Here is a 20,959-nt window from a genome sequence, read left to right on the forward strand (position 1 = left end):
TTTGCACCAATTCGTTCTCTCCAAACAAATCCACATTTGCATGAAATCTTGCAGGAAAAGAGGTCACGGTTCATCATGCAAATATGGTTTCCCATATGAAATGCATTCGCAAACGGAGCTTACATTGCACCCACACAAACTTTGAAGTGGTTGTATTTTTTCCCAAGCCCATGAACACCATAACGTGGTGCCATATCACCCAACTGCATTATTGCTATGGGGTGCACACATGAATATACAAAGAGTGACAAACTCTTCTATCTCCCACTATTTGTTGAAGTGCATGGTGGAAACTGAGCCACTAGGAACATTGAATATTTTAGTAGAGGATGGCGAGAATGAATACAAGAGATGGGTTGGATACAGATGATCCAAACTTGGATGAAGATGAGGCATTGCATGATTTGGTGATTTATGAGAGTGGGAAGGGGGTAACTCCTTCTCTTCCTATGCAAAATGGGGAGGTTTTTATACTAACTTAAGTGAATATGAAAGTGAATTTCAAAAGAATGTGAGAATGAAGACCATTTTGGATGATGCACAATGGAATTTTATGAGTTTGGATTATGATTCTTATGGGAAGAATATGTTTAATGAGCGGTTTGATAAGCATGAATATGATGCTACATGTGTTTTCAAAAACATGAAATTGAAAGACAAAGACTTCAAAAGGTATATGGATATGCCATTTGATCCTAGAGGAGATGAGTATGCCTGTATGATGCAAGTTGCTATGATTTCCAGTATGATGTCTGATCCTGGAGAGTATGCAGGCCTATTGTGATGAGCGGTTTGGCTGGTTGGCATAATACCATTTGATCCTAGAGGATCAGGACTGGTCAAAATCAAGAGCACAGCTGTTCAAAGCAGAAAAGTTGTTTAGTGCAGGAGCATCAAGAGCTGGCCAAGAAGATCGTGAAAGGAAGAGTTTACATGGGGGGATGGCCAAGTATGGAAAAAGAATAGATGCAACTGCATTTGGTGATGGTACATTTATGTACCATCTTTAGGGGGACTTTAGGGGGATGGCTGTCTATGATGCACTTTTTTTGGAAACCCATTTTCTTTTTTCGGTAGTGTCTAGGAGCTAGCACAAACATGTTGTATGAAGAGTTCCACTATACATTTGCTAGTCTATACACTCTTGTGTCAGCTTAAGTAGTGGACGTAGTATGAAATCAACCCTATCAACCTAAATAAATGGGTGAATAATGTGTAAGGCCATTCTCCTACTAAAAAAAGACAAGTGGGTCGCGTTGATGCAAGGAGAGATCTAGAAGAATGGGTGATTAAAAAAAAACGAAATATGGAGGGAAGTTTGAAGAAATCAGGCAGCAATTCCTTTTTAAAGGAGGGAAGGTAGGAACAACTTGGGGCTTTTGTTTTTTGTAAAAAGGGTATTTTGGCTAAGAGTCGCGGTGGGGGGGGGAGACACAAATGGATACCCACGCAGACTGTCTCATAGACAGTTGACTGAGTGAGAGTGGGTGAAAGGAGAGTTATGAGCTTTGCCTTGTAAAAAAACCTATATATATACTTTGTGAGTTTATGGCTTGGGGAGTGAAGGATTTGTAGAAGACACAGTAGCTTAAGCTGATTTTGTGAGCATAATGTGGTCTTTCAATCACTTCTCTTTCAATTTGTGGTGTTGTATAAGACACAAGGTCAGTACAATCAATATAGTTCCGCAACAAGAGTTTTTGTTTTCAAAGATACAAGGTCAATACAATCAATATAGTTTCGCAAGAGTTTTTGTTTTCAAAGTCTATGTGAATCTTTGTCCTGCTTAGTATCCATATTTACCAGTTGATGAGTAGTAAGTGCCTTCATGTTCATCTTGCTTCTTTGAGAATCTTCTGTTTCATGTTGAATATTTCTTCTGAGTTGATAAGAATGTCAGGTTTGGGTGGGGGTCGTTGAGTTTTCTCTAAGGAAAGAGCTATTAGAATAGAGATAATCTAGCTGCATGTGTTTTTTATTGGTTAATTTTATACGGTGGAGTCAGTTAAAAGGTGTCAGATGAAAGGCAAGAGCATAGCAACTCAGTGTGAGAAGTAACTCTAGAGAGAATAATTCTTGCAAGTATAGGATATCAATTGGTGTGAGTATGGAAGTCAGAGGATTTAGATCATAGTTTCTTCTATTAGATTAATCTGACCGAGTTCGTTTATAGAGCTAGCCATATGCAACTTTTCATCCTCTCATAAATGTTAAGGTTAGATGCTGACAAATTTGAGGTTGTCATACTAGGAAGAGATAGGCCAAAGAGTTGTCAAGAGTGCTGATTGAATCAATGTTGATTGAAGCAGAGCTGTGACTGAATTAGTGTTGATTGAAGTAGAGCTAACTGATCAAAAGCTGACTGTAGAGAGTTGGTTGAATGAGCGCTATTTGAAGTAGGAAGAGTCAGTTCTTCATAGCTCTTAGATCAAGAGGTGTCAGAAACAAGATCTAATTGAGTCAAAGTTGATTGAATGAGGAAGATCTAGGAAGAGGGCTGCTAAATAGGAGTTGATTGAAGGGAGCTAACTGAATCAAAAGTAGGAAATGCCACCATGGGACAATGCCAAACATGAGCAAGGTGAGCATTGGACATACAAGAACAAAATGACCCCCTCTCAACCATAGGATAGATGACAAGGTAGGTAGCCTTTATAAATTAGGCTTTTACAAAAGTGATGAGTTATAGAGAAATGTGGTTCACTCCCAATTCTAGTAAATATGCTTCTACTCCTCGATTAGAAGAGTTTCTTATCATGCGAGGAACTTCCAAAATTTCCCTCAATTTTAGTAATATCTTTGGTACCATCTCTTCCATAGTGGCTTCGTGCACCACCCTTGTTGCTCCTTCGCTTTGATGAAACCATATTCTTGCAAAAGATAATCTTCAAGTTGGATTTGGACGTACCATTCTTCATTACATTGGCTTCATTGGTTGCATCTTCGTGCTTCTCCAATCCTTTCTCATGGTAGACACGCTTCATGTATATATGTCTAGCTTCTTTAGTCCAGCTGCCACATAGACTAACACAAGGCTGCCAACCATGTTTCAATAGCTTATGCATGTGCTCCTCAATATGCTTCTTACTTCCACCTTCCACTTCATCAATGTGGACATTGATTTAGGAGAGGTCTTACCACTTGTTTATCAACACAAGGATAGTGTCTAACTCTATTACAATACAATAGATGACTTCCATGCACATGAGTTCATAAAAAAAAAAGAGGATCAGATTTCATGCTTGATGCGCCGATGTTTGCTTGTTTTCAAAAATTGTGCATGCCTTGCACTTCCCAAGCGAGAACGGCACAAAAACTTTCTTCCTCCGCTCGCCTCGAGCTTGAAAGAAATGAGAGAGCAAGAGGTTTTTTATTAAAAAAAACAAAACTTTGTAGAAAGGTAGGTTTCCAAAACCTTAGTAAAGACGGTTTTTTTTAAAAAAAAACTTTAATAAAAAAACTAAGGTTTTTTTAAAACCTTTGGAAGAAAATACATTTTTTCTTCTTCTCTGAAAAGCTGCCTCTTCGTGATGCGCCGGCTTGCGTTTCGAAGCTCGCGTTGATGGGCGTCGTTGTTTGCCGAGCTCTGTCTACAGAGATGGTGTTGCAGGCTTGCTAATGTTGGATGGCCGGCTACAGTCAGTAGAGCGACGGACGGCGACGGTGGCAACAACGACGGTTGCATTTTGTTTTTTTCAGAAAAAAACGCGATGCGTTGAACTGCTCGTTGATGCGCTGCAAATGTTGCTTGCCAAACTGTCTAAGCAAAGACAAGCTTGTTGGCCTTTCTTGAAGTGTTGTAGCCGTCTGCCGGAAGGCAACGGACGGAACGTCAACGGAGCTGCAGAATGGACGGACGGACGGAAAGAAACGCACGGCTGCGTTTTTTTTTTATGACTTGTTTCCTCCTCCTTTTGTTGTGGAGCTAAGGAGACACAGCTTAGAAGCTCACTCCCCTGCCTGCTCCCTATCTCTTCTTCATCGCTCCAACGCTTCAAAGAGAATCATCGACCAAAAACATAGACGAAAAAAAACGCCTGCATGGAACTTACAACGTTTTTTCTTTTTCCTCTTCCTCTTCCTCTTCTTCCTCTTCCTCTTCTTCTCCTTCTTGCCAATGATGGTTGTCTTCTTCTTCTTCTTCCAAGCTTCAAGAACTTGTTGATGATGACTTAATCTCCTCTTTGATGATGCTCTTTTGTTGCCTTCCTTCTTGACACCTTTTTGCTTCTCACCTTCTTCTACCACCATTTTTCTTGATGAGGATGTGAATGGCTTACGATAGTGAGAGAAAAGAAAAGGGGATTGAAGGGGAACTTAGCCTTTGCAAGGCTCTGATACCATGTTAAAATAATGGGGAGTATGCACAACAGAAACAATAATTGATGGCAAGATAGAACAACATATATGAGAGAGAGCAAAAACACAAGATGTATAGAGAGCTTCTATATTACCTTCTATTTCGGCAACTCCAAAGTTGTCTTAACCTTCACCTCCAAGTGTTGTGTTGTGTTACAAAAAGTGAAGCCTTCTGCCCTTTATATAGGGTTCACTAAGGGCTACGGTTGGGGCCAACCCTAGATCCCTTTTCCACCCACATGTCCACTTTATTTGGGGTGTGTTCACATCTACATGACCTCTTTCTCTCACCCTTTATCACTTGTACATCATATATTTCAACATGATGCTGGTATATTTATAGCCGGGAGGCGTATAGATACACTGATGTAGATTGGGCTAGTAGCATCTTGGACAAAAGATCTACTAGCAGGTTTATGTTTTTCTTTGGGAGTGGTGATGTTACATGGAGCAACGACAAGAAGCAGCTCTGACAGTTTCCTTGTTGAGTACAAAGGCAGAGTAGAGAGATGCTATGATGGAAGTATGTGATGTAGCTTAAATATGCAAGCTACTTGGAGATTTGGGGCTGCACGTGGCCAGGCAGGTTATCATCTATTGTGACAACCTTAGTAATATACAATTGGATAGAAACCTGGGCAGCGTTCATACATGGTTCAAACACATAGAGGTCCATTATCACTTCATCAAAGAGAAGATCTTGGTACGAGATGTTGATCTCGTGTACGTTAGCATAAAGGAGCAAGTAGTTGACATTTTCACCGAGGCATTGGGAGCAGAGAAGCTTCGCAGATTCCGCACTATGCTTGGAGTCTTGGAGATGGAATTAAGCTTGAGGGGGAGTGTTGAGATGTCAAGCTCAACATGAGCTGATACTCATGACGTTCTTGGGTGACCATTCCACTTTTACACCACTGGAGTTAACATGGCAAAGAGTGATTCTACAGATGGACTATACCTACCTAACTAGTCCAACCGAGTGATTCTATATCTGGACTACACCTACCGATTCCAATCAAATGATTCTACAACTAGACTATACCTACCTAGTCCAACTGAGTTATGGCATACTTATCTTGCAGCTCACTTACTTAGCGTGTTCACATTATGGATCGCTTGTACATAGTACTCTAGTACTTATGTTGGTTTTCACTATCTTTTTTAGACCTCTTTTGAGAGCAATAAGTAGAAGATGATTTCAGCCTTCCACCTTTGTGTGTGTCTTCTCCATTGTTGTGTGAGTGTGTGTGTGTGTGTGCTTTGCAAGAACTCAAGCTCTCTCTCCTCCCCCAATCTTTTCATAATGGTAATGCATCTCAATGTGCTTTGTGCGAGTATGAAACATTGGGTTCCATGCAACGACCTAATGCACTCTACTTATTTTAGTAAGACAGAGATGGAGATTGATATCCAGTATGCTTCATAATTTTTCATGAGCGAATATGAGAAGTAATTCTCTTTTTCACTGCTGAAAGTGCTACTAAATCATGTGCCTGCGTACCCCTACCATCACACCTGGCTTGTTCTATTGTGGGAGATGCAGAGGTGGATGATATAGTTACATCAGAACTTGTATCACCATCCAAAGTACCTATACTATGTTCTTGTGCTGGTGGCGAGACATGGCATGCCTCAATGCCAATAACAATATTCCAAAGCCCTTTTGTGAGACCAATACATGGCGCATCATATAGGGCCACAATGAGTAGTTGTTCCTATCAAGATTATCCTCATCAAAACGCATAAACAAAAAGTATTCTAAATATATCACTGCCTACTATCATTCTGCTTGTAAATGACTAATCTCTAAATTATAATGCAAATATCCTAACTACCTGGCAAGTATTTTTAATGCGCACTGAATGCAGCCGAAAAATGGTGACGATGGAAACTTGCAAAGTGTATGAAAAGTTTTAGAGTGTAGAGTGTGGTAATGATACTTAGTAGGAATGCAAAAATCGATGATAATGTTGATGATACTGCTATTAAAGATGAACTTGAAGATGTCATGTCAAAGATGACGACGGCCATGTCCTCACACCAAACACCAAATGCTAATGTTGTTTTGCAAAAAACCTAAAATGGAACAAAAATAGTTTGAGCTGACACTCTCCTGGGATGCATGGAAACCTTACAGCATGCGAACGAGCCCCAAAATGTGCAAAAATGTTGTTAACAACACACTATATGGTATACCTTCTCTCCCTTAGAGGATACCTCAATCTGAGACAATCAAAAGAGCAACTCAAGGAGAAGATGACAAAAGGGTGAAAGCCAAGAGAACCTACTCTTTGATGCCAATTGTTGGAATGGAGATCAATGTAGCAACACACACATAGATGCAACAACCAAGGACTGAGAAATGGAAGCACCACACTCAAAGTAGATTGATAAGAATGAGTGAAGTACAAATGAAGTGACATGATAAGGTCATGTATACTCATAAGAGTACATGCATATGCTTGGGAGGAAAACCTCCTAAAGAGGGAAAAAGTGCCCGGACCCATTCTCAGCCTACGTCCACACATCACTACCATATAATGTTACAAAGCCTTTGATCAAGGCTTATTAAATGGCCTTTTAAGCCCTTATAAGAGAAAGCTTGATTAAGGACTTTAAAAGAAAAAGGTTAAAGGCCTTAAAAAGCCTTTAGCTAAAGGCCTTGAATCCCATAATTATGGTCGCTTATATGCCTGCACTCTAGTCTCCACCCATTCAATGCGTAGATCTAGACGTTAGCATATGCACAAGCTCCTACCCAACCAGCATCTCCTCCACAAGGCAAGATAATCCCACCCCTCATGGTCTTTTATACTTTAGTCCCACACAAACCATGCAACTTATGTAGTGACACACCCCTCCTTGTATTAAAATAGTAGGCCCATAGCCCCATTGCAGGTTCGCCGGCCCCTCCAACCCTCCTTGTGAGTCGACATTAGAGCCCATGCACAAAAGGAGCTGCTCAGGTGAAGAGAGAGAAGAGGGTGTGCATTCATATGGAGAGAGAGAGAGAGAGAGAGAGAGAGAGAGAGAGAGAGAGAGAGAGAGAGAGAGAGAGAGAGAGAGAGAGAGAGAGAGAGAGAGAGAGGGTTGGGGGGGAGAGCCAGGTTGCAAGTAGGCAGGTAGAGAGAATGTGAAGAGATAAGGAAATAAAAGAAGTTTTAAAAAACACAAAAAGAAAAAATAAAATAAAGAAAGAATTCGAGGCTAGAGAGAGAAGAGACAGTTGTAAGTAGAGAGAGAAGAAGTAGAAATAAAGCGAGAGAAGTTAAAAAGAAAAAAGAAATATATATATATACCAATTAATAGTAGGTAGTAAAAGAAAAGAAAAAATGATGTAAAAGAAAAGGAAAAATAACCTTGGAGTTCAATCTTTATAGACAGGATAGACATATAAAAAATGTAAAAAATAGAGTGACCCCTTATTCACAAATTGCAGCTCACAAATCTTGTCTTTCCCACTTGCTATCATGGATTGCACTTTGACATACTATTAGGTAGCTTGCAAATAACTACTTATTTATTCTTCAATCACACTCACTTTAGCACAATCACTTTCACATGTCCTACGAATCAATTTGGAACCAATTTACATATTTTCTTATATAGCCTTCAGAGTTTGACATCAACAAAGGACCCCCCCCCAAACTCACCCCACAAAGAAGCTGCTAGGACATATTTGCTCATTGGAGAGAATTGAGGAGATATACCACTTTGTCAAAGATTGTCTACCAAGCAACTCATCAAGAAGTTCAAGGGAGTGGTGATCCTTTCTATGGTCAAAGCAAAAAATGGTACTTGTTTCTAACTTCAGTACCACGTATATGAATGTTGTCTTGTATTCCAAGACCTAAAAATTGCACCTATCATGATATGTTGTATTCCAAGACCCAAAAATTGCACCTATCATGATAGGTTGCTGGGATTCATAAAGAAACAACCAATACGGGGTTAATATCCCAAAAGGCTTGTCAAGACCTCATGAATGACAACTACTGAATGTGATTCAAGGATGTGATCACATCTAGGATGGGGGGTATGCTAACCACTTTGGTTGACATGGAGCACTTTGCCAATTTAGATCTACAACCTCATTTCATAATATCGAGTAAGGGATGCAAAAGTTAGACTTCACATAAGTAAAGAGCCTACTAAGCAAGCTAAAAACCTCGTTAAATATTGATGCAAAGTAGTATTGCTCAAGAAATTAATACATGGTCTTGATAGAATTAGACAAGATCTAGAGCCAAGGTGTGTGGATAGACCGCATAGCATGTTTATCAATTATCTTAAAAACATTCTTCCAAAGTACACTTAGGCACGCTTCATATTCAAACTAATGGGCTAGTGCAAATGGCTATGCATAATTTGGAGTGCTTATTAGTACCAAACGATGCACATGGGACACTTCCAGACTCAAAATGTTGTTGGTGAGTGTGTAATGGCCCTCAATCTCTTTTACACAAGACCAATGGCCAATGGTACAAAGGATGGTGATAAGACACATTTTGCATGAAAACATCTAGAAGCAATGTCATATTTTGGTCGGGCATGCATCACTTGCACTACTGCAAGACAATAAAATATCAACATTTTTTTCGACGAAAAACACTTGTTTAAAACCCATGAGCGTCTATACTTGCGTCGAAAAAAACGTCACTAAGAAAACGTCGATAAAAATGTCAGAATACACGTCTTTATAGAAGTCGATATACATGTGGGAACCTACGTCTATAACGTCGGTATGCCTGTCTAAATAAGTGTATCTACTTCTATCCCAAAAACAATGTATTTCCACACGTATTTCGATGCTTTTATCGATAGAGATATCGACCCTGTTACCAACGGATGCAGAGTATTACCGGACGTACACAGGTTTTTTTAAAAATGAAATAATGGATCATATAGGTATAATTGTATACGTGGATACACCTGAATACACCATTTGCGAAAGATTTGAAGAAAAAGCTGGATTCAATTGAAATTTGAATACACCATTTACGTGGATACACCTGAATACACCATTTGCGAAAGATTTGAAGAAAAAGCTGGATTCAACTGAAATTTGACACACTTAAGTTATCACCACAAACAAAGATGTACAAAATCAAGTTGAGCATCTAAATTTCATTACTTGGTGTCAAATGACAGTGAGACGTTGATACCAACTGTATGATATGTATACTTATACGTGTCCAGATATACAAAAAAATCGCCGCATATGCGAGCAACATATATATGCCCAAAAAGGGTTGCAAGAAAGATTTGTACAATTCCAAAACCAAAAATATCTATACAATACTAAAGCTCCGTCAGCTAAAAGGTGTCCAATCTGCGAGCTCCCATCAATGAGGAGGCTCATGTATTTCTCTCTGTAAAAACAATGCAATATCCACGAATTAGTATATACAAACTTACCAAAAACTTGAAACTGGCATATGGTACAACGTATTTACCAAAACCACAACATTCCAATCTATATTTTCATTGTCATGCTCAATGTGATCAAGCAAGGCATAAGTGCCATGCTTGAATGCATAACGCTCCTCCAGCAGCTTAGTAGCCTGGTGTCCAACCACTCTCTCCTGCATACATGAAAACAAAACATAAATAAAAACAATCTAATATACACTAGTTGGTATACAAACGAGAGGCTACAAAAAGCATGGATACTTACAAAGGACTCATAAAATGAGTCCCATCCATCGCTCCCGAGGTGCGAGCTCCCCACACTCTCTAGTCGCTTTGCCGCCGCTCCCTCCTACAAGTATCGTTGAGGATTTTTGGCGTGCTTCCTCATCCCATGTCTCTTGGTCAATGAACCAAGGCTTTTCTCCCCCCGTTTTCATCGCTTGGGTGACATCGGACCTCCTGTGTTTCATACAATCTCTCATGAGATCGTAGATCCACTTGTTGGTGGGTACTTCCTTGCACTACATGGGGCAGGCTTGAATTTTCCCTTGAGTTGATTGAAAATCCTTGTTTGTTTCTCTGATGGAAGGTGGAGGAATTTGGTTAAAGTGTCATGGGCAAATACTATTTTGCATAGTTCCCTCACACGACTACGCATCTCCTCCTGATGACCAACATCATCAAGTACCACCTTCCCTTCCCTCACACGATTGCGCATCTCATGTGACCAACATCAATAAGTACCACCTTCCCTTCACGCACCGTGCAAAGATGTTGATCTGCATTAGGGAGAGGGCTACTACCAAAATGTCGACTAGATCAACACGATGAGATGGGGGTGTCGGCCACACTCTGTATAGGTGGACGCTCTCATGGAGGGGTAAATGCATCTGTTGCACTACCGCCGCCCCCACCACAACAACCACCACTACCCCTACAACACGTACCATGACTATGGTTGGAGGAACGGCCCTAGGGTGGGGGGTTTGAGTAGGGGATGGTATGGGTGTAGGTGTGACGGTGATGGTGGTTGTTGATGATGGGCCTGCACCCTGCTCGCCATGGCTGAAATAGGCTCTAGCCATGGCTGCTTGCTCGGGGGTGGCTTGTGCAATGAAATCATGAAATTGGTTAGGGCTCATGACGCGTGGAGTAGGTGGGAAGTTGGTTGGGGGGTAATGTCATGGGTGATTTTTGGGCTATATGTATGGTCCTCCATCTGCATATGTGCATGGATATGGTGGATATGCAAGTTATGACTAGGACTAATCAGCACACTAATCAACTTCATTTTAAAAGCACAAAATCAAAATAATATGAAGAGATTAATGAGAGAAAAAAGGGGTTTCATCTGAGAGATTAGGAATAGATAGAAGTGATATACAACCTGCAAAAAAAAGGCAAAAAATAAAAATTAGAACACAATAAAAACCTACAAAAATAAGAAAACCTGAAAGCAAGAAAGATGGAAACATAGGAGAGTGCAGAGATGTAGCAGAGAGAGAGAGAGAGAGAGAGAGAGAGAGAGAGAGAGAGAGAGAGAGAGAGAGAGAGAGAGAGAGGAAAACCAAAAGCTCACCGAGGGGAAGGGGGTTGAAAAAACCTACAAAAAAAAAACCAAAAAAAAAAGAGATTAGAACATTTAATCTGCCAAAAAATAGGAAGGAAGCAAGATGCTAGAGTAGAAGAGTGTAGGGATGTAGGAGAGAGAGAGAGAGAGAGAGAGAGAGAGAGAGAGAGAGAGAGAGAGAGAGAGAGAGAGAGAGAGAGAGAGAGAGAGAGAGAGAGAGAGGACATGCAAATTAGGAAGGAAGCAAGATTTACTCACCGCGCATGGAAGAGGGGAAGCCAAAAATGAGCAAAACAGAGTCCATGTTTTGACTCTGTTATTTTTCCAGTGTCAGAATATACGTCGGTGATATCGTTGGAGCATACGTTGGTAAAAGCGTCGGAACATACGCCGGAGATATCTCCGGCGTATGTTCCGATGAGGTGAAAAAGTGTATACAAGCTTTGAAATTTCCTGCCCCGACACATTTCCCATAAGAATTTAAACTTTGGCCAACTAAACTATGGCCTCACATATAAAGGGCCATTCCTCCTCTCCCAAAAAACACAAATTTACAATCATGGACGGTGTGAACATTACAAACACGGGGGGACACCTAAACGTGAAGGAGAAATGCTTGTGCCCTTGCAATTGGTGCAAGCACCAAATCTCTCGACGCGACGAAGACTTTGCAATGACCATGTAAAGAAAAACGGTATATTTCCAGTTGAGAATCTAAATGTATTACTTGGTGTTACGAATGTGTGTCCTCAAAATGAGCAACAGATCAGTTACTTGGACCTTTAACCCGAGCGGAGTACTAGACGAATAACCACACAAGCAAGTACTAATTAGCCTCATGGTGAAGAAGAATCTATGGTGGACTCTTTGACATATTTGGATCAAGACATGGATGACATGATAGACGCCCTATATGACACAGGGGATATCGAGTGAGAAACAACGCAAGAGATGGGTGGTGCCCATCGATGTACGGAGCAGGCCTCAAGAGAAGAGCAAGAGTTGCGTAGGCTAGCCCGTACGCCTCTATATCATGGTGCACGTATATCTATTTTACGTACATGCCTCGCAATGCTAAACTTGCAAAAATCAATATTAGGATGGTTCGATACTAGCGTATCAAAACTTTTTCGTAAGTACTTATCACCCTTTCCATTTTTAATCTCTTTCTTTTACCGTTTTTAAATCATCGTTTGTGAATATGACAGGTCGTTGGAGAGATCAAATATTGCTAGAAGGCAACGAGATGCCTGTGGACCGTACGCATGCAAAATCCATATATTACAATCCATTGGTATGGACTACAATTCCTACCACGCTTGTCCAAATGATTGTGTTCTTTATCAACACGAGAATGCACGCATTGCACAATGTCCACAGTGTGGAGAATCTAGATATAGGAAAGATGTCCAAGCAGAAAGGGTTCCTACAAAAGTACTCAGGCATTTCATTCCACGAATTCAAGCCATGTTCAAGTGTAAATCCATGGCGTCTATTATGTTTTGGCATCGACCCACTAGATCCACGAACGATGTTATGCGTGTGCCCGTTGATTGCCCTACATGGAGACACATTGAAGAGAAGTGGCCAGACTTTAATGATGAACCTCGTAATATTCGCCTCTCATGCTAGCTATGGATGGTGCGAACGTGTTTGGTCTTAAAAGTTTAACATGGAGCACATGGCCAGTTTGTCTTGTGAACTACAATTTTCCACCATGGTTAGCAAATGCATGATTGGCCAAGCTACGGAGAATGCAGTGGTAAGCTATTTTGTTATTATGTAATAACTATTGATATATATGTGGATGGTTGTGTAATATTATTTGTTTTAATACAGGACTATCAATCTCTAGATACAATGCATGCCCTTTGTGTGGACCTAGACTAGATTCTCGTCATTCAAGAGGCTTGAGAAAGATGGTGTATGAGGGTCACAAGAAGTATCTACCATAGGACCATGAGCTACGTGAGGACTATTTGGGTCGACCTCCTCCTACACTAAAGGCAAGGGATTAGAAGAGAGCATGGGAGGACAACAAAGGGTCTCCACCCCCTGGAATGAAGCGGTTGTCCATATTCTACCAACTACCATATTGGGAAGGTCTTCTAATTAACCATTTGCTTGACCCTATGCATATTTTTAAAATATATAGCCGTAGTGCTTTGGAAGACTATTAATGGGGTCATAGAGAGTAAGGGCCAAAGGGAGGATTTACAAATAAGTGATCGTATGCGACACTTATGGCCCCGAACCAGAAGTGATGGTAAGTTGCCATTACCTAAAGCTCCTTGGTTATTGAGAAAAGAAGATAAAGCTCAAGTTTAGAAGTACATTTCGGAGTTTCGTACTCTGACTAGATGTATGCACTACCTAAAGGGGCGTTTACAAAGAATAACAAGCTCTCCGGCTTAAAATCACATGATTGGCACAAGTTCTTTCAATTTGTCTTGCGAAGGTTGCCTCACCGATAACATAAGGGATACAATATACAAGATTGGCACCGTGGTTTGTTGGATTTCATTGAAGGAGATAAGAAAAGACACTTTGGAAGCAGCCCGCTTAAATGCCATAGAAGCAATTACATTAGTGGAGAAGTTTCTCCCGACCAACATCTTAACCATACAAATGCATCTCCTAGTTCATATTGTGGATAAGGTGGCTATGGCAGGGGTCGTCCATTAACGTTGACTGTTCTTTTTGGAGTGGTTCATGAAGACACTAAAAGGGTTTGTTCATCAAGGAGCTCACCCAGAGGGAAGTATGGTAATGGAATGGCTTGTGCAAGAATCCCTCATGTACATCACAGAGTTTCTTAGTAGCGTAGACCCTGAAATGCCTAAAATGTGGTCAACGGAAGAGGATGATTGGGTAGTTGGAGAATAGCCACAAGGACAAGGAATTGAGAGAAGCATGGATGTGGCCTTTATGAGATAAAATCAATAAATTTTGCATCTTAAACTCAAAGAGTATGCAAAATTGGATCGAATAGTATGGAGAGGCCAAGAACGAAAGGAATCGAGCTCGTCAAGCTTTTCGAAGGAGTCAGACTATAGCTCGCTAACCATACCCTTCATCGCTTGCTATACTTCTAGACTTTCCATCAAGTAGATGGCTCCAAGAAACCTTACAAGAAGCAAAACTTCGTGATGATGAAGTTATTACGGGATGAGGAAGAGGAGCTTGCATACGGTTGTGAACTACCGTGTAGGTGATTTCATTCATTCTAAGCCTCGATATAGTCACATGTTTTCCAAATATTGTTTACAACTTTTCCATAATCTAATGATGTGTTATTTTTTTTTAGTATCAAAATTTTGCAGCACTGTGGTCACATGGACGCCATTTTCGAGTAGAGCGGATCGATAAGAAGAGAACAACATTCGATTATGGTGTTAAAGCAAATTTCATATGCAAGAAAGCAGGACTAGTGCAAGTGATTCAAATACGAATGTGAACATGCTCGATTACTTTGGAACCATCCAATCTATCATCAAGGTTGGCTTTAGAAAGTTTCATATGTTTATCTTTGATGTTAAGTGGTTCAAAGTAGTCACAACAGAAGCACATGCAACCATACAAAGAGACAAATTTATCCAGATTAGTTCAAGTGGACTCCACAAAGATATGGATAGACCAGAAAGACACATTTGTACTACCAGAGCATTGTGAGCAAATAATCTTTAAGGGGACCCAAGAGATCTAAGATGGTGGTTTGTAATCCAAGTGGCACAACATAATAAACAAATATATGAAAATATGGAAATAGACAGAGATGAAGCAGAGATTGGTGTGGGCCACCAAGATCAAGTTCCACTACATGTCGAAGTACAGCAAGAGCAAGGGCTAGACGAAGGTATAGAGATCGAACAATCAAACACAAGAAATGTTTCAGACATAGTAGACGGTGATCTTGACGAAGAGCCAGCAACAAATAAGGAACCAGAGCCAAATCTAGAAGATTTAGAAGCCGACATAGATGCATCGTCTATTCCCACACGATTTGAAGATGGAGGGATTTTCCTTGAAATAGATATTTTTGGAGCTAATGATCTTTTTGAAGATGCGAGGGTTGATAATAATCAGCTTTGATTTTGTAAACATGCAAATATTCTCACATGTTATGATTTGATGGTAATGTATTTATTAGTTTCATTTAATTTTACAATTATTTTAATATACTAAAAGTGAAAAAGAAACATATATATTGGTAATGATACAAACAAGGCAAAAAATAAAAAATAAATTTCTGACTTTTATTGCATCGTGTATAGCAACGTTATTTCCAACGTTTATAGCGACATTTTTTTCGACGTTGATAAAGATCCTTTTATAGACGCTTATTCCAACTCCACGGACAAGTGTCCAAAGACGTCGTCAAAACATAGGCATCATGTAGTAGTGTTATCACATTTGGGCTTTTTTCTTTTTGGCCATTTATTGGGCTTCCTATCTCTTAATAAATAGAACAAGACTATTAAATGTAAGTTTTAATGATATTATATTTGAGTATTGATTTAGATATATAAGATTGAATTTAAGCTGATTAGTTGTTTATTTGGAGAATAATGTCTAATGTTGAATATGCATCCATTCTAATATTCACATAATGCCCTAGTGCAAAGCTTCACATTAGGGTGGTTGGAGTTATTCAACATGTACACCAATTTAATAATTGAATGCTTAAGGACAAAACCCAATGAAAATTTAGTACAATGAAACTCATGAGTCAAGAATCAAACGTATTTGAAATAGTGCACGAACTATTTTTAGATACTAATTTTATGATTCATGCCAATAGTTTGGCAAAATATTTTTCCCTACTTGTCATCCTACCTCGGCTTAGACTAGGGGAGAATGACATTTCTTTGCTTATCTTAGGATAAACATAAAACTACATCTTGTAACCTCAACTTACTTGAGAAACCCTAAGATGCAAACTTGATAAAGTTAGTCTCCTCACAACTTTAGCTTGAACATTGAAGTAAATGAGATAGGTAAAAATTTGGGAAAGATAATGTCATCAAATAGAAAACATTGTGGAAATAAAAATGTAAAATAGCATGTCATAAATCATTAAACTTCACTCTTTTCAAAGCGATTGTGAAGGAGACTTGATTTTTGAAGGACTACATTGCCTATCAAAAATCATAAATTTTGGCATATGTATGTGTTTTTAGTATATTTTTTTGTGTGCATTAAGAAAACTTGCTTGCAAACGGATAAAAAGGAGAAAAAATCAACCCTATGGTGACTCTCAATTAAGAAAATGTTCTTGTTAGTTGTTGAGTCGAGTTGGGCACCCTCCATTAGTGTAAGATTTGTTTAAAAAAAGTGTTTAGCCCTACAAGTGTTGCATTGCAAGAGAGGGTACTCAAGGAATATAAGCTTTGGACCTCGTGGGTGTGGTGGGCAAGGTTTGAACCCAAGACCTACAATCCTTACATCAATACAACAAAGCAAAATGATAACACCGAGCACATTGCTAAACTTCATGTTATTTGTTGAGTCAAATTGGGCATCCTCCATTAGTGTAAGACTTTGTTTAAAAGTGTTTAGCCTACAAGCGTTGCATTGCAAGAGAGGGTACTCAAGGAAATGCCATATATAGGGTTTGCACCTCCTGGGTGCCCACCTTGAATGCCATATATGGCTTTGCACCTCGTGAGTTTGGTGGGCAAGGATTGAACCCAAGACCTACATCCCTTAAAATCAATACAACAAACCAAATGATGACACAAAGCACATTGCTAACCTTAATATCTTTTATCTGTCCCTCTCAAGAAGGATGTTTTTCCAAGTACATAATATCCATGAGAAATTTTCCCAAGGCTTACAAATCTACTTAGAGAGAAAACTATATTTTTCCAACAATTTCTCTCCTTGAAAAAACAGTGGTAAATATATCCATGAGAAATTTTCCCAAGGCTTACAAATCTACTTAGTGAAAACTATATTTTCCCAAGAATTTCTCTCCTTGAAAAACCGTGGTAAATATATATCCGCCTGAAAAAAGAAATGTATATACAAGACACCTCGAAAAGCACAAGCACTCCTCAACAAAGCACTTCCTAGGGCTTAGATTCGCACGTGTGGATGGTAAAGCACAAGCATTACCTTAACCCTTCTTTTGAACGGTAATATAGGGGCTTAAACACGTGATTAGTGTAAGATTAATGTGGGAGTATCAAGCCTGAGTGTGGGATTCAAAAGCCTGTCACACGCCCTAGAGGTGCAGATGGGTAGTCTTGCTGATGATGGGCAATGTCCTCCATTGCAAAGGTAGAAGCACAACGTTGTGGTGGGATGATGAGGGGCCTTAATGGGGGGTTCTCAACAAGATCAAATGCGGTGGGTGACCTAGTATGAGATGGCTTTTGTTGATCTAATAAGCTTTTCCTCACATAAGGCCCTACAGTGGGCAATGGTGATGATACAGAAGAGGGGAATTTGCTCCTATTTGTGGGCTCTTTCAATAAAAACCTTGTTGTGTACCTCATTTCCTGCACACATTTCACCATTTCCAAAACCTCCTTCATGGTGGGTCTCTTTGTAGGGTCCTTTTGCATGCATAGGAGGGCCAAATCTGCTATCATTTTGGCCCCTTTTGATGGGAACTTTCCCTGTAGCTTTGGGTCCATTATCAAGAAAATCCTCCCTTCATCCATCAAGAAGGGCTTTGCCCACTTTACTAGGTTGTGCTTCTCATCCTTTGTTGTCCTCTCATCCATGTTCTGCTTACCACTCAGAATCTCTAGTAGAATCACCCCATAGCTCCAAACATTGCTCTTTAGCGTGACCTCGCCTCTGCTCACCGTTTCCGGTGCACTATAAGCATTCACCTGATACAAAAAGCAGTGTGATACTATGAGTTGAGTGCAGTTGTGACCTCGTTTGGTACAAAAACTATGTTCCAAAGTAAAGGATAAAGCATCAAATTATGGCCATAACCATCATTTAGAGGCACAATTCATGAACCATAGATGCATGTCAACACACATCAAACTTACTCTTGGATTGTTTGGATGGGTATAACTCTCAGCCTCTAAAGTATTCACATATCTATACCCCAAGAGTTTTGAGCTGTAGTCGACATCCACTTGTATACTAGATGATCTAAAATCTCTGTACAAAACCTGCAAAATTTGTTACAAACAAAGTTGGAGATTAGTGTCCCCTAACTCTTGGCAAGGCAGGCATAGACAGTGACTTTGTGACTTGATATAAAGCAAGGATTTTTGCTCACTTGTTCTGAACATCTTTCATGTAAGCTTGCTAGCCCTTGTGCCGCCCCGTGAGCAATCTTCATCCTTGTTGGCCAATCTAATGGATCCGATGCCTCAAACAGCAAAGTGCTTAGGCTTCCTTTTTGTAGCTTTTCATACACCAGCATGCGTTCCGAGCTCCCATCCTCACCATAGAACCCAACAAGCTTACACACATGTGGGCTGTGCTGACGGGCAATTCTCGATAGCTCCGAAACCCATTCCCGGAAGCCCTGATTGGATCAAAAGTGGACCCAAACTGTGTGAATTTCAATGCCCGTCACATAGGTGATTTGTAACAGAACAACCAAACAGTACTCAATTGTACAAAATTTGAATGTGCAATCACAAACAAATGGAATAATTTCAAGGGAACACAAAGGCCATAGAAGCTTGAGTGTGTGTGTATGCAGTGTATACACACACATACATATGTATGTAGGTATGTATGCATGTCGCATTATGAGAATCAAAGGCCATGCATGTGTTGCATGCATTGACAGGAGCACAAACACCTTAGATCTGATTGGAAAACAAGATCATCAACTTGTTCAATTTTTGTATATAGAATGGCACAGTATTGAGAGGAAATCAATCCAATGATGCATTGAAGGAGCAACAAATCAGTAATCTGATCCTTAATTAACAACCTTGTAGTTCTAAGGAAGCAGGAGCCAATTACATCAAAATGATTACTTGATTCCTTCTTATTGGCAATTACCTGCTGCTGCCACACCTCCCGGATTCGTACAACTATGACATCATGGTGTTTGCTTGTTTTCCCATTAACCTTGATGGTCCCAGCAAAGCACCCATCAGCATCATCGATGGAGCAATCACGGCAGAAGTGCTGGCATGCAGATGCAAGTTCCTCATATTCGAAAGACCTTAATCCAGGAGCCAAGATGGCCTCTTTGGGAGGTGGGAGAGGCTGAAGCTCTGATACAAAAGCTTTGGCTTTGGCCAATCCAGTGGAATTATCTGCTGTCAATGATGATGAAGTGGAGTGATTGCCATTTGGAAATTGGTTCGTCTGTGTGGTGGTGGTTGTTCTCGATGAGGATGTAGTACGATGGCCTGTTGGAGATGGGCTAAACTTTGCAGTTGCTGTTGATGATGATGATGAAGGGGTATGAGGGTAATTTAAGGATGGGCTATTGATCTTTGGGCTGATGAGTGTGGGTGAAGTAAGAGGTGGGGAGCTACTGTTGGCATGTTCAGTGGGGAGGGGAAGGCGGTAGGCATTGAGCTGTGGTGAAGGGAGGGGCATGGGCATGCAATTGCCAATGTTTCCGGCCATTTGCTCAGTATGAGAGGATATGTATGCAGTGGCAACCGCGGATGAGCCAAGCTCTGTGGCAGAGCGAGCACGGACACCGAGAGGTATTGGCGGCGAGACTGACAAGGTAGTGGCAGTGGCATCCCTGCTCTCCCTGCTACCATAGCTGGGATGAGAAGACCTGAGCTTTGGATTACTGTTAATAAACCTCTGAGCATTCTGAATTGCCCTTACTCTGCTCCTAAAGCTCGGTGGAGCGGGCAACACAGGCCTAGGGCTGGTTTCACTCTCAACACTATTATCATCAGGTTTCCCTATTTGTTCCACCCCATTAGATCTCCTCTTGGGCTTCTGCATTGAGAAACACCCCATTTTTCTTTCTCTCTTGGCGGTGGGCTTTTGGTTTGAGACAATATTCTGCTCTGCTGAGCAGTTGCTGTTTTGGGCACAGCTGTTTTTGCTGCGATGTGCTCTATGGGCACTCGCTGCTGTGTTTGGGCTCTCTCTCTCTCTCTCAACAAGCTGCTGTTGGGCGCTCGCTACTGGGCGCTTGGTTTCGGTCTCTCTCTCTCTCTACAATATGCTGTTGGGCGCTTGTTTTCTGGATTTCTGCTCTATTGTTGGGGAGTTATGATCTATTGGGCGCTTGTAATTTGGCTTTCTGCTCTAGCTAGAGCTGGAGGAAACACGGAAAAACCAATGGGTACCGCTCCAGGGTGGGGCTTTGTGAAGAGAAAAGCAGTAGAAAATGGGCAGAAAGGGGGCAAGAATTTATGCGATGGGGTGGGGAGGAGAGCAATACAGTATAAGAGAGAGAGAGAGAGAGAGAGAGAGAGAGAGAGAGACCACAGTGGGCGATGAGAGAGAGAGAGAGAGAGAGAGAAACCACAGTGGGCGATGAGAGAGAGAGAGAGAGAGAGAGAGAGAGCGCTTGAGATTTTCAACATTACGCGCAGGTCAGCAAAAGCGGTAGTTCAGGGATAAGGAAGGGGGAGGGAGACTCCGGCGAGAGAGACAGAGAGAGAGGAAAAGTAGTACAGAGAGATCTGATATGGCGCACGCCAGAAAATAAAA

General features: G+C 40.7%; 1 protein-coding gene across 1 annotated transcript; it reads right to left on the reverse strand.

Moving 5' to 3' along the window:
• Nucleotides 1–17,091: 17,091 nt before the first annotated feature.
• Nucleotides 17,092–20,665, reverse strand: LOC147616556 (uncharacterized). The gene is made up of 4 exons (XM_086777628.1): nt 19,328–20,665; nt 18,588–18,839; nt 18,352–18,477; nt 17,092–18,183 (listed from the first exon to the last, which is right to left on the reverse strand). Exons 1-4 carry the CDS (start codon nt 20,255–20,257, stop codon nt 17,548–17,550), a joined length of 1,944 nt encoding a protein of 647 aa, XP_086633754.1. The 5' UTR covers nt 20,258–20,665; the 3' UTR covers nt 17,092–17,547.
• Nucleotides 20,666–20,959: the final 294 nt, after the last annotated feature.

The sequence above is a fragment of the Cibotium barometz genome, chromosome 38 (assembly GCF_041138505.1).
Source record: "Cibotium barometz isolate CiBa-2024 chromosome 38, ASM4113850v1, whole genome shotgun sequence".
In the NCBI taxonomy this organism is placed as follows: domain Eukaryota; kingdom Viridiplantae; phylum Streptophyta; class Polypodiopsida; order Cyatheales; family Cibotiaceae; genus Cibotium; species Cibotium barometz.